Genomic DNA, 14,841 nt, shown 5'->3' on the forward strand with positions numbered 1-14,841 from the left:
TCCAATTTTGTCCATCCTGCATAAGATTAGGATGTTCATCGTATTCTCCTTGTGTTTCATGATGTATATGAACACTGTTTTGGAGAGAAGTACATTTTATTCTTATTTGTTCAGACATTTAGGAATTTTAGATGAGTTGAGGTCTCTTTTAATTTTTGGAACAAGATTTCGATCAGTCATTCCAATTGATACAAAGTGATGAAATGAGAGATATGTTGTATAACTAATTCTCTCAATTCCTCATTTTGAGTTAAGGCACATATATCTCGTATAAGACGATCTCTATCTGTTCCGTGATGAGCTTTTACAGAAACTATTTTACAAATAACTTCCTCTAATTCCTTTCTACATGGTTTGTTCTTAACCATTTTAGTTTTCACTTCTCGGACAGGTTCTAAGATCCTAGAGTGATTTATTTCTTTATCTACATAGTTTTGTATATTTGTAAGGAAACGTATTGTTTCTTCAATATTTCCTTTTTTAAGTACCTCAAGATGGGCATTAATTTTTCTCTTGAGTTTTTGTACTTGTTGTACTTGTTCATTGACATCACTTTCTATTCCGACGCAAAAGAAAGCAACATTTTCTACGGTGTATTTTTCCCAACATCTTGTCATAAAGAAGTTGTGATACATATCACCAACTAAATCCATTATATTATTTAATATTGAATTATTCTAATCATGTCATCCATGTAGATAGCGTATTATTGGATAAACATTTGTGTGTCCAATTTTTAACACGGTGTCATAAGGACCGTTGAGTTCCATTGACCTACCAATTGGAGTCTTTGGTATATTAATACATTTGTAGTATACCAATGGTACATGGGATGTGACCGGTTTAGGTCCTACCTGTTTGGGAGTATGTATACCTAAACAGAAAGAAGTAAAGTTAAGCTTTGACTTCTCTGTAAAGACCAAGTTTAATACTTGGCTCTGTAGGACGTTTAAACCTACGCTCTAATACCATTTTAAAATCAAACTTACACACAACGGATTATAGGGTGAAGACTTCCAAAAACCAAGACCGCAGAAGCTGCAAACGAAATGTCAGACCATAACCAACAGCATTCTTCCGACTTTTATGAGAACCTAGATATTGCAACCTCATCTACTGGAATAGAACCAACTACAAGTCTACAAAGGTTTCATTTCAAGAAAGAAAAAAAAAAGATAATTACAAAAGTTCGTCTTCCCAGACTCATCAGTCTTTAGAACCTTCACCTACTTTGTTTGCCCAGAAATCCTCTTTATCACACTATCAGAAATCCTCTTTATCAGACTATGATAACAATGCATCAGATACAAAATTTACAGACACGAAAGGTGAACTAGGAATTTTTCCTTCATGTGGACAGATTTTTTCTTCAGATACCAATGCTTAAAATTCATTCAACGTAGCTTCTCTTAGGAGAAGAGGTCTAATTCAGAGCATAATGGACTCGTTCAAGTAACCGAACAACTCTATTGGCAGGGATGGCTAAGCGATATGAACTCAATTTTGAACTTCCCATTGGTGAGGCTGATAGAACCGCTTCTTGTTGTGCACTGGTTAGCTCCAAGAACTGAGCTAGCATATCCCCATCAAGTATCCTGGGCACCCCACTCTGCCACAAAAATGAAGTAAAAACCATGCTTTAATCTGATGAACAACAATTAAAAGATTAAAATAACAAAAATTTCTTCTTGCCATGTTGCTACAATTTCTCCCCTATTAAAATTATGTACTTGGTGGTAACAAACTAGCTCAGAAATCCCCTAACTCAAATGTAAATAGGATTTTTGCAATAAGATTAGAATCCAAGTAATAGTTGCACTTCCGGAAAGAACCTGAAGAAATCTCAGGATTATGGTCAGGGTTTATTTAAGCTATAGTTGCCATAAAGAGAGACAATAGCACTTTCTCTACGACTTTAAAGGTAATAGTTGCTCAGGAAAGCATGTTGGCCTTTTGTTGCACATTTTCCTTTTTCTGGAACAGACATTTTGACTAGGCGTGTCACTTACAATTTAAAGGGATAACGACTGAGATGCACAGTACAGCAATCCTATAGGCGCTCCTAGTCAAATCTACTTCCATTATCCAACAAAGAGAAGAGAGAAGAAATCCAATCAAGGATCACTCTGTACAAATATGGTTTAATATTATAAAGGATATGTTAAGAGTTTCAAAAACTAGATGTCTAATTACACCCACACACTACACCCAATTCCTATGGGTCTGTTTGGAACCTCATGGAAAAGAAAAGAAAATGAGAATTTCCCAAAAATAGTTAGTGAAAATGAGAATTTGATCATTATCACATTTTCACTAACTATTTTTGGGAAATTCTCATTTTTTTCTTTTCTTTTCTTTTCCACGGGATTCCAAACAGACACTTAGGAATTGGGTGTAGTGTGCGGGTGTAATTTTTTTATTTTATTTTCTTTTCTGAGGGTTCCAAACATACTCTAACTCAGACTTGAAGAAAAGACCCCACGCTAGGAACAAACCACCCCCTCCCCTCCTCACTTATCCAAATACACTTTTAAACAACTAAGATTGGAATCTAAGAATACTGAAAAATAAAATATGCAAACAATGGCAGAATGGTCACATGGGGGTTTCTAGTGCAAGGTTTTGGGTTCAAGTCTCACAAAGGGATAAAGGGTGTGCATGTAATCAACATTCAACAAATAAATAATTTAATGCTATTCTACAAAACCACATTTTGAGATCAATTAGTCATACCAGCGATCCACGTGCACGGAACTCACTGTGGTCATTCCCAAGGACAGGAGCAGTCAAGGGGTGGGTGACAAGTCTTGCTTGCACAGCTTCTAGAAGTTCATGCTCCTCCCTACAATTTTACAAAGATCAGTGAAATGAGAGTTCATTATTCATCCCATACAACTTTTCACAAGTGCATTAAATCTTCAAAACAATAAAGAGGAATATATTTTATCATCTTCCACATATTTTACTCAAAAACCTAAAAAGATAAGAGTCTAGCACTTATTCCAGTTGAAAATCAAAAATAAATATTCAGGTTTCACCAGCATGAAAATTATCCTGCTGAACCAATAATGACACAATCTCACCTAAGCAAGCAAACATTCATTTGGGAATCCTTCAGTTCACATAAATGAGGGATGAGCCCACTCCTAGTTACTAAAATCATTCATACTCAAGTATTCTCCTGAGTATGCAGGTGCCCGAATTATACTTATCCATAGATTTTTTTTTATTTTTTTTTTGTTAGCTTTTTGAAATTTACCCAGAGAATTCTTGTTATCAGATTTCCACACTTCTTTTGTAAAGAGAAAGCAAGATGCTCTAAAAAATATTAAAGACGAGAGGAAATTCAGAGAGTAACGAAGGGAACCGTAGTCCATATAATCACAGATTGACATTTTAAAAGGTAAACCTTGAAAACAAAGAAGAAACAAGCTGGGACAGCAGCAAACTAACCCTCATTGAAGAGAGTGCTAAACCACAAAGCATTGTTGGTGGAACCTGTCCAGAATAAGGGTCCACAACCCGGTTGGTCTCCCTTGAAATATTGACTCCACATGGAAGATTTAACCAAGGGACTAACTCCTCACTCTCATCAGAAAAGGGAAGCAGCTACCAGGAGCAAAGAAATAAAGTTTAGAAGTCTCAACCCAGGTTAGAGATCTCTCAAACAAACATCTATAGAGGTTGCCTGCCCAAAGGGAACAAAGAACCAGCCAAATTCTCCTCAAAGAGAGGCTCCTCCAGCAGGCTCAAGCTTCCTCCAGAGTTCCCAACAAAGTTGAGCTTCAGTGAACCCTTATCAGGGGGGTCCCACAATGGAGCTCCAAGAGTCTCAACAACGAGGACAGCTACACCCCAACAACAGACAGAGAGCTATACTTCAACTCTCTGATAAGGCCACTTAAAAAGCAACTCAAAAGGGTTTCCTTGGCCATGGAAAGAATATGGAGAAAGACTTGCTTGACCATGTCCTCTCAAGCATTCTGTAGTTTTTCTCAATCCAAATTCACTAGGCGACAACAGCATGGAAAGGTGCCAAAGGATCTTCACAGTGTTGATTTGAAACTGAAACACAACTGACAGGGACACCAAGGATGGCAGAAGAAGCCAATTTCTTGAGAATGGCACCACAAATTTCTAAGGCAAAAAAAAGGCAGTGAATGAGCAAGCAATCCACTGACTTCTCAGCATCATGACAAAATTTGCAATTTCTAGTTTGAATCTAATACCCCAACCATAAAAGTTGGTCAAAGGGTAAAGATCACGCCTGTTACTATACACAGGAGAAAATGGAAACTTTTCGGCTCAGCCAGGATTTACCACACAGGAGAAAGGGCAATGCTAAGGGATCTGGCTAGTCAAGAATTGCATAGAGTGAAGATGGCAAAAAGCCACCAGCGGCATTCATGCCGCAAATAGTTCGGGCATGCAAATGATGGCCTAAAAGAGTAACAAAGATCAGCTGACATGAAATCAAGTTCACAACTGAGTTGTCCATGGGAATCTCCATATTTCTGGGCTGACTATTGGGGGAGCTATGAGTGGAGCTAATGCAGCAATTGGAGAGGAAACAGATTTGGGGTCAGGGAGTGCAGGTAAGGGAAGGAGAGATGATTTGTTGGAAACCAGAAGGTTAGCAGAGATGGCAACCAAAGCTTTTCTCAATGACTGCAATCAAAACATCAGATTAGACAAAATGGAGAAGATTATGAGGGAGTATAATCTGTAATATTTTGCATTTTGCCATGGAAGTGTCAGTTTGTTTAGAAGTGTGATCAGTGAAAACAACGCTGTTTTTGTTAAAATCTCTGAAAATGAAGCATCATATCGTCTGTTTATGTATATTCTGCCAAGTGCTTTAGATAATTTCCTCACAGTATTCCATCAAACTGCAGACTGCGAAGAGAGTTGTTCGTCGTACATTTGCAGCAGCAGATTACACCTCCCACTTGTGGTCTGAGGCTTGTGCTGTTTCACGCATTTACCAAATAACGCAGTATTGATGTTGCAGAAAGATGGCATCTCTGAGCATTCCAATTACTTCAGTTGAAGGGTTTTGATGAATGATGTTTGTCAGAACTTTTGAGGCCATTATCAAGTTGTTGTGTTCCGAGATACCAACTTCATCTCTGAGCCTTATACTACAAGACATGCAAAAAAGAGGAAATTAAAATGATGTCACTGCCAATTTTGAAGTGTATAACATCGTTGTGGCAGCCCCTCTTTGAGCTGTCCCCACCACTTACGGCTGTTGTTATCCAAGTTTGGTGTGCCCTATTTTAACGTCTTCGTGCCACCCCTATAAAGTTTCATCTATAGATTTCTGAGCCTCATACGTTGGAACATCAAATGGACTGAAATGAAGAAACGAGCTTCAAAAGCTGCAATTTTTTAGCCTATTCCAGGAAGAAATTAGAGGTACACCTCCTGCAAGCTTGTGCACTTAATATCTCATCCATCTCTCACAATATTAAGGAGTATGAATGTTAGTATCGCTGTTAATAAACTTTGCAAATATGGGAAGCCCAGATAATTGTCTTATGATATGAACCATTTAAGAGAAAACTAACTGTACAACTAAGAAAGCAGTAAAATAAAAATAAAGACTTGGGGACGTGTTCCTCCTTTACCAGCCTTCTCTATTTATAGATGCTAATATTTACATAACATGAATGGAAGAGAAACTCATAGTCCAAGCCTAATCAAACAAGGAACTCTCCAAAGGAGGAAACAACTAGGTCTAACCAAGCTAGGAAACTACTAAGAAGTTACTAGAATAGCAAATTTATACTTCAATAAAACTTCTATTTTGAAGCAACTCCTACTCTTCCAATTCTACCTTCGAACTTGCAAAAAAGTACAAATGTCCCGTAGATGGAGCTCCCCTTCTAATTTCACCCTTCTATTTAAAAATTAATTATTAATTACAAGTATACCCCCTATTGCTCGTGTTCTATCATTACGCGCACCCCCCCCCCCCCCCCCCCCCCCCCCCTCCCCTCCTCCCTCTCTCTCTCTCTCTCTCTCTCTCCACAAACCTCGTCCTCAAGGTTACAATGATGTCTTTTATTGTCATTCATTGTCCCATGGTTTTGGGCTTCAATAGATATCTGATCCCCATGGAGGACCAACTAGAAGGCGAGAATTACTGGCAGCAAAGATTGACAAGAGACTTGGAAAAATAACATAGAACTCATCTATTTAGCAAGAATATGAATTTTAATGCTACCTTGTGATAGGAATGAAGATCACTACACTTCCCAATAGAGTAGTTGCCACAACACTATTTCGTGCAGAATCAGTTATTGCCTCAACACCATCCCCTCCCTTCAACATGTCATCCACTGGAAGTTTGTATGAAAAAGAACCCTGAAAATGGAACCAATAAACAAGCTAGAATCATTTTAAGGCATTAAAAAGAGCTCTTCAAGCTCTTTGGATGTACTTGAGAGAGAGAGAGAGAGAGAGAGGAGACAGAATCAGAGGAGAGAGACAGAGAACGGAAGTCTCTAACAAGTAGTTCCCTAGAATGAAATCTATTGAAAAGATTCTTATCCAAAGAAGTTTATGGTGATAAGCAATTATGCCCAGTTAGTCAGCATTCCAAAAGAGAACCTCAAGAACAAAAAAAAGATTGATGTAATTGTTAAACATGATTTTCACAATTGTCAAAGGAATATAATTGCAAAGTGTATAATTGTTGATTACTTTCTTTTTATGGCGAAATTTGTAACTTGCCTGGATTTTTGTCCACCAGTTTTTTATTTCTTATTTTTTGTTTCAATGAATTCTCATCTTCCTCTATATATATCTGTATATATATATATATATATGTGTGTGTGTGTGTGTGTGTGTGTGTGTGTGTGTGATGGATTCCAGAATGAAATTTACTGTCTTTCATTAATATGACAAATTCTGCTTTCTTTTTAGGAGAGGTGTAGTTTTATATCACATTTCAATATTCCTTTTAGGTTAGTTATTTTCATTAGATGCCAAACATGTGAATTTTACCACTCAACTAAAAGAGCTTGGTGATTTTAGTTATTCCATCCACCTGTGTTTTTTTTTTTTTTTTTTTGACAATGATAATGACCGCAAAATTGTCCAAGACATCTTTTCGATTGAGACATACCTTTCTAACATTCATGACAGTTTCTCCCATGTAGTATGAGCAACTTAGGGTTAAGTTGCATTCAGGACTCACATTATCTGCAAAATAGAGTGACAAAGTATTATAAACACCTCTTCAACTCTCATGATCACCACAAAATAATCGAAATAAGCATAGTTGCATACTAAAGGTACAAATTTATGAGTAACTTTTCTCTTTACCTTCTAAATGATTTGTCCGTAAAAGAATAGAAACATTTCCCTTGCGATCAGACACAACAGCAGTGCCCATATCCATCAGAGCACAGTCAGCAACTAACCGCTGCATCGGATCACAGAATAGCTGCTCAAGTTTTTTGAGATCCTAAAAGAAATGTAGAACACAATCAGAATTAAGAATAATCACCTGATAAGAACACACTATTGATAAAGGATTATACCTCTTGATATGAATAGAAAAGTATACCATCTCGACAATCCCCAACAGCAATTCTAGTAAAAAGTGTAGTCAAACAAGTTATTATAAAGCGAGTCTTTGCAGAAGCAAATCGCCTGAACCGTTGAGGAACCTCGTTTGAAAGCCCATACACATAAAGCTGTTAATACAAAATCAAAATTTCCATAAGAAGCGCTCACTATGAAATTATCTGGTAAAACAATTTGAATCATTTCAATGAATCAAGGCAAGGCAAGCATGTCTCACATTATTGCCTGCAGAGGCCAATACATAATGACCAAGATAAGGGGCAACAGACAGTACTATGCCAGGTAAAATGAGTTCATCAACTAAACGCAACTCCCACGCATCAATCTCTGCTAGCTTAACTCCATCAGAGCTATTGTTATCATCAGGGCTGCTGCAAAGGCTGCTGCTTGACAATTGTTCAGTTGCATAGCCAACAATTTCACAAAAAGGGGACTGAGATGAGCTGGGTTTTGAACCAAAGACCAACGAACTGCTATCTGAGCTTTGCATATGCTCCAGGAAGAAGAAAAGTAGGCGCCCCTTTGTACTGTTAAACATTAAAGAAAAAAACTATTTCAACTTAACACACTAAATTTACTGTTTAAAAGTCCTCATGTTCTTTGGAGGAAAAAAAAACGATAAAAACAATAAACCTGGACTAAACTAAAAAATCATTTACAAAGATTGGCAAGCCAAGATGTATTCCACAAAATAACCTTTCAGCTTCACCACTAGGCATCATAGCACGACCAGAAGATCGACTTGTTCCGACTACCAAGAATTGTTCATTTCCCACCTTCACTAACTGCATGCATTTTGGCGTTTCCCCATTACTGAATTTACGCAATGAACGAAATGAACCACTTAGAGGATCCACACAGCAGATGTCTGATGAAAAAGAATCACCACTTAGCTCAGTCCTCATCACCAACAGTAATCTGTTCTCATTGTGAAATATAACCTTCCGGGGGGTGCCCCCAAGAGAAAACTTTTGCACATTAAGTCTCTTGCTGTGAACCATTTCCACCTGCAGCACTCAAAACATTGCGCAGAATCAGCTTCAAATAAGCACTCTTACTTACATATTAAAAATGAATGAAAGGAGGAAAGTTGGCTAGTCTAGACAGAATTAGAAAATTACAACACTCACTACTACTACCACGAAATGCAGGCTGCCTTTTGCTAGAAATGAAATGGCATTTGAGCAATCAATTGAGCACACAAGTGACACATGACTTGTAGGCTGAAATGAAGTAGAGTAATAACAGAATAAAAGAACTTACCAAATGCAGGCTGTTTTCTGCAACAAACAAAATGCCATTTGGGCAATCAGTTGAGCATACAGGTGTCACATGAGTTGCAGGTTGAAACGAAATAGATGTATAAGCAAGACTGTGCCTCGCAGTTTGCAGTAACCACGGCCTATCACTAAGTGCGATCACATCTGCATCCAGAAATTCATGAAGAGGCACCAAAAAGACTGGAGTTATCCCAATCCGACGTATAGCAATTAACTGTAAAGGTATAGGCAGAGTGTTGTCAGAATTCTCAACCACATTCAAAGTGCCATAGTGAGAACCACCTGCCACAGAGTTCACTACAGTGGATAAAGGAGAATCCATTTTACTAAAGCTACAAGAAACAGGCCACTCAAAGCGGAGCAGCATTCCATTTCTCAACCCTGAAAGGATATATAACCGATCAACCAGTACGAGTCTCACATCTTGAGGAACACAACCACCAATAGCAGCCCCCTGTGTATTAGTTAATGAAATGGATCCAGTTGCAAGGACTCTAAACCCTTCTTCTGGTACAAATGACACAATTTCTACTGAAGGTTTATGTGTTCCAATAGCAAAGATCTTTTCAATCTGAACTCTACTAGGGAGAGAATCGTAATGCTTATCAGCAAGAAGGCTAGGTATGCATATACAAGACAATTCAAATTGGAGTTTCACACGTTGAATCTCATAGACTTCATAATGGTAAGCTGATAGTGACCGCACAGAAAGAATAGACAAGAAGCAAGGGTTTGAAGTAGCCACAATTACCGAACGATGTCCAACCGCACCCAAACTGATTGTCACATTATTTGGTGCCCATGATGTACTGATTGGAGCAGACAATGGAATACCATCTGGATGAGCAGCCGTTGTAGGCAAACAGAGTCTTACTGCATTCCTATGGATCTGAACCAGCAATCCATCGGCCACTGTGCCACATGCTAAAGTGCAAGCATCATGCTCAAAACCAATGGCATCAGTTACATCAGTGAAGTTTAATCCAACTGTTAAAACTCGGGTCTCTTCAACAAATGATAACACTAGAAATGAATGATAAGGATCAATTTTTCTCATTCGAAGGGTCCATGTACCAGTTGTACCCTGATAAATAGGGGCAGTCCTCAGAAGCTTTTCTACACTAATACCACTACGTATAATCCTTAATGATCCCTCTGGATGCATCCCACAGCAAGCAAACAACTGGTCTTGTTTCTCGTCATGGTAATCCACCACGGAAAAATCCAGGATTGGTGCAATATTTTGAATAGGACTTCTGTAGTTCAGCCTCCCATTCTCCAGCTTAAGAACCAGCCCATCTCCCATTTCTGCTAGTGCTGCAATAAAACCACCTTTTACCCACAAAAGAACCTTATAAGGTAGACCCCTGTGAAGGCAATCTGACAAACAAACTTTAATCCCATCAAGGTCCAAATAAAGTTCCATCATAAATAGTTCTCCTGAATCTAAACAGAAGATCAACTTTGAGTTCCCTGTGCTACTTGGTTCCCAACTCCAAGAGCATATAAGTTTTGAGGTAGTAGCAACTTTGGCACTTTCGCTGTCAATACTCATACTCATCGGATCATTTGCACCAACCATGTCCACACCAGAATCCCTTAATTCCAGTAATGCAGAGGCAGCAACATTGAAGATGCCTTCATCATCAACATCAACATTTTTACATGATTCTTCTGCTAAATGTTTTTCTTCAACTGCAGCAGGTAACTGTAAGCCTGTCCTATAAACACAGCAGGGATGGTGAGGATCTCTAAGATCCATTAAAAGGGCATCTCCAACCCTAAAGAGAAATGCAAAGCCAGGAATATGAGGAACTTCTACAATGTTCAAAGCTAAGGGCCCTGCCTCTGTATACTGAGAAACAACATGAACAGTGTGAGCCCCAGTGTCACATCCCAAGAGTAACAGTTCATTTAGTACAGCATCACTCCTGCAACAATATGGTTGTTAGTAAAAACTGGTGCTTCTTGTAATGTAGTTTTTTTCTAATAAAGAGAAAAATTCGTTAAGGGAAGGAGAATGTATAAAAAAGGGAACAGGCTGCTAAAATACAAATGAAATGAAAGAATACAAACTAATGAACATCAAAGAAAGGAATTTGCAATTAAAACATCTGAGAGATCAACTCCATGTCTCAAAAGAATCTGCGATGATATTTGCACTACACATAGGATAAACCCAGTGAATGTCAAGATATTGGCTGTACTGAACAATCTCATCATGAATATGTAAAAATCTTCAAGGAGTGAATTTCTGGCTATCAACTCTTTTACCATCAAAAGAATATGTTAATTGAGCCTATTTGTGTACTGACTGCTTGTTTTCTGCGTAAAAGGTGTTTTCGCTGCTCATCCGTCCTTACTTTTCAAGGACAAGATCATCTTTACTTCTCTTCAGAAGGAGGAGCTGCCTGCTTTGCATATTTCAACAGTTACTATGTCCCTTAATCCCTCGCCAAGAATACTACCCATGTATTTGAATTTGGCCTTTTCTTTACAAGGAAAATGCCAAATATTCAAGAAAAGAAGAGAAATACAAACAAAGCCAATCTTCCAAAAGAGCGAGTCAAGAAAAGGGGGCTAACCAGAACAGGAACAGAGAATACTGCATTTCAATCAAGGGCAAACCAAGATGGGGCTTCATTTCAAGATAAACAGTACTACCACATTTCCATAAGATTCAGCAAGACAAGAACTGAGAGGGCTAGCCAAGACATAGAAGTAACATAAATGCACCTGTGCAGAACCATGGCTAATATGGGATAATATGCATCCTTGCATGAATCACTGACACGGTTTGAGATGAAGCACATGCTCCAGATTGTGCCACTGATACCAATTCTTTGGGAATCCCTTCCAGAATAAGCATCTCTTTCATTTTCTGGCGGGTAAAGAATTTTCTGAAATTATGACATATGGGAAGATCTTCAAAATCTGAAATAAGTGCTATTACAAATTAGACAAGAGAGAACTGTAGCTGCCTACAACATTTTCCTCTAACACTCGGTCCCGTGAAAACAATAACACCAGATTAAGTTAAATAAGGTAAAAGGCAGACCTTATCAATGATATTGGCACCAGCTGACATAGATACAGAAAACAATGCCAAGCGATCCTCATATGCACTAACAGCAACAAAACTCCCACTGCAAGGAACAACTCACTAAAGTTAGGAAAGTGGCTATTGGAAGAAGAAAAGTTGAAATAGTAACATAGCCCAGTAAACATCATCACTTTATTTTTATTTTTTTATAAAAACGCAACATTCTAATATTTTAAGCATCCTCAACCAGAAGATAAGCAAATAAGACAAGGCTGAAAATACCAACCTATCACGCCAATTTATATTGATGCACTGTCAAGCATTAAAATTAAAGAAAAAAATCTATCAATACATACCTGGAATCATCATTTTCAAAAAAAAATTAATTACCTGGCATCAACTGCTAACATTCTTCCTAGTTGATGTCTTGAGTTGCCCGGTTCAGAAAGCTGAATATGTGTTACAGCATAAAACCTAAATCCATCGACCACAATATCTCAATTAGTACTACATTCTTTTAATGTAGCACGCTTAACATAGGAGGAAGCTTTTCAATTTTAAGTGAAACAAACACTAACTGTCACAAAAGATATCAGAAAACCTGTGCATTTCAGTGCAAAATGTGAGAAAAGACAGCTTTCCAGAATCTGAAAGAACCACTAAAATATCCATGCCCTGTGTCTACAGAAGAAACAACCAATTTGTTAAAGAAGATGAAAAACCATTCATTTTCTGAAGAAACAAAAATGTTAGGCATATCTTAAGCAGCTATTCTGTTCCAAAAAGAGTAATATATGATGGCCTGACCTCTGAATTTGCTGCAATGAACTTATCATTCCAGTGTAAAACAGCAAGATCTTTAATTGTGCCAAATACAGCTTGTTCGCAAACTGACTGAACAATTCCATCCTCATCTACCGTTACCAACTCAATTGCAGTTTCCTGAAACCATTTCAAGGAAACAAATAAAGGATTACCAGAAGGATTACCATTATTTGTAGACCTGCCTACTTAGTAACTAGTATTTGATTCCTTTGCTTGATGTAACGAAGTCTGACCTTGATATCAAAATTCAGTGTGTACTGGATATTTTTCGTACTGAACTTGATTGAGTTTATTTTGCAATTAATTGATCCAAGTTCTATTTAGTTTACAGTGAGAGCCTGCTTCACTAGACTCTTACTTTAGGGCCTTTCCATAACTTCTCAAACTCCGTTTATTGATTTTTTCAAATCTCAACATGTGTACTTCAAAATTATGTATTTGAGATTGAATTGAACTGCTAATTGTTTTGGTTGTATTACTTTGATTTTGTAATATCTGTTTGAATTAGAGGTTTTGAGCTCAATTGTAAAGCAAGTGATTCTTGTTATGAATCAATCAACACTTTGACAAGTTGATTGGTAGTTGTTGCTAAAAAAACCCATGACGGTCTAGGTTTTTGTACCTAGTTTCTGTTGACCATAAGTCCAAAGTATCAGGCAGGTACAATATTGAGGTTGTTTTATGTCGCTTGGCTGCTCATTAGTGGATTCAACTCTAAGGAACAAAAGCCTCAAGAATAGATATAGCAACCTAATTTTGGGTTGCGAATCACTATACATGTTGTGTTGAATGTGGCTATTCGATTATTGTCTGACTTGTTTGATTTAACAGTTTGAGAATTTAAATTTAGCCATTAAAATTTGATAAACCTATTCATGCCCCTCTACATTTATCCTTGTAGGAGCTATCAAGTAGAATCAAAACAAGTGTACTCTGATTGTCTAGTCTCAATTAGAGTATAAAAGATCCACAAATAGTTGGCTCAAGTCATTTTCAAGTTTTCTATTGGAATGCTTGTCACCAGGCCACCCCTATGTGAGAGAAACAATTACACACGGCAAAAGTAGTATGAAACACTTCCAACTAGATTATGATTTTGATCTTTGGGAAATTACCACCTAAAGACCTTAAATCCCTAAGAAAACTTATAGAGACAAGGAAGTAGAAAAGGATATAAATAAACACATAGATGAAGATAAGAAAAAAGTGCCAGTAAACCATAAAGCATTAAACATGTTTTTGTGTTTTCTAAGTGCAACAGCGCACTCTAGAGTAATTGGTGCATCTAGTGCCAAGGAAGTGTAGAATAAACTTGAAGTAACACATGAGGGTACTTCTTCAATTAAAGAAGCTAAGGTGAAAATTTTACTTAGAAAATATGAGAACTTCAAAATGAAACCAGGTGAGACAATTGAGATCATGAGTGAAAAATCCAATGGAATCTCAACTAAATTAGCTCTTCTATACACCACCTACACAAAAAAACAAAAGGTAGATAAAGTCCTTAGGAATCTACCCAAAGTAACAGTCATAAATTAGATTAGAGGAGTTGAGAGCATTACCCCAAAAAAACTAATGGGTAACCTTCTCACCCATGACATGAATCTTAACGAGAATGAGAAGAAGAACCTACGCCTAAAAAACCTTCTTACCCATGAGATGAATCGTAACGAGAATGAGAAAGAAGAACCTAAGACTAAGAAACCAAATGTTTTGTATGTGATGATAGTGATTGCTCAACTAGTGATTCTAATTTGGATGATAATAATGTTGACATGTTTATTAATAGGTTTAATTGGTTTGCCAGGTTTCAAAATGGAGGTGTGAAAAGTATGAAAAATCTAGAGAGAGAGGGAGATGAGAGAAGAGAAGTAAAAGCTCTAAATAAGCTGCATTGGGGTTGTGCACAACCCGCAATATTATTTATTAGGTTTGAAGTCATACATTACGGAAATGACAAAATGTCCCTCTTGCATAGAAAACACTTATTCCCTTATAACTCCCATTCTACTCTTCATATGAATATAAAAATTTTTACACTAACTAAATCAAACATGCTGAACAAGATAGTGACATAATATAAAATATCCAATCATG

At 37.4% G+C, this 14,841-nt stretch overlaps 1 protein-coding gene across 3 annotated transcripts in view; it reads right to left on the minus strand.

Moving 5' to 3' along the window:
- Positions 1–1,124: 1,124 nt before the first annotated feature.
- LOC137941404 (uncharacterized) overlaps positions 1,125–14,841 on the minus strand; it is a 28,297-nt gene continuing 14,580 nt past the window's right edge. The window contains exons 2-15 of one of the 3 annotated variants that reach the window (XM_068786795.1): positions 12,727–12,861; positions 12,521–12,594; positions 12,310–12,393; positions 11,935–12,022; positions 11,613–11,776; positions 8,860–10,807; positions 8,293–8,603; positions 7,814–8,123; positions 7,551–7,706; positions 7,333–7,474; positions 7,133–7,209; positions 6,230–6,369; positions 2,734–2,842; positions 1,125–1,609 (exon numbers count right to left, since the gene is read on the minus strand). In XM_068786795.1, coding sequence (XP_068642896.1) covers positions 1,424–1,609; positions 2,734–2,842; positions 6,230–6,369; positions 7,133–7,209; positions 7,333–7,474; positions 7,551–7,706; positions 7,814–8,123; positions 8,293–8,603; positions 8,860–10,807; positions 11,613–11,776; positions 11,935–12,022; positions 12,310–12,393; positions 12,521–12,594; positions 12,727–12,861 — 3,924 coding nt within the window. In that variant the 3' untranslated portion in view covers positions 1,125–1,423. Of the gene's footprint in view, positions 1,610–2,733; positions 2,843–6,229; positions 6,370–7,132; positions 7,210–7,332; positions 7,475–7,550; positions 7,707–7,813; positions 8,124–8,292; positions 8,604–8,859; positions 10,808–11,612; positions 11,777–11,934; positions 12,023–12,309; positions 12,394–12,520; positions 12,601–12,726; positions 12,862–14,841 lie in introns of all 3 variants that reach the window. The other 2 variants (XM_068786794.1, XM_068786796.1) reach the window with 2 other exon arrangements.

This window comes from Aristolochia californica, unplaced genomic scaffold, assembly GCF_029961685.1.
Source record: "Aristolochia californica isolate CCGP_79_NKW_82.1479 unplaced genomic scaffold, dmAriCali1.0.hap1 SCAF_9, whole genome shotgun sequence".
In the NCBI taxonomy this organism is placed as follows: Eukaryota; Viridiplantae; Streptophyta; class Magnoliopsida; order Piperales; family Aristolochiaceae; genus Aristolochia; species Aristolochia californica.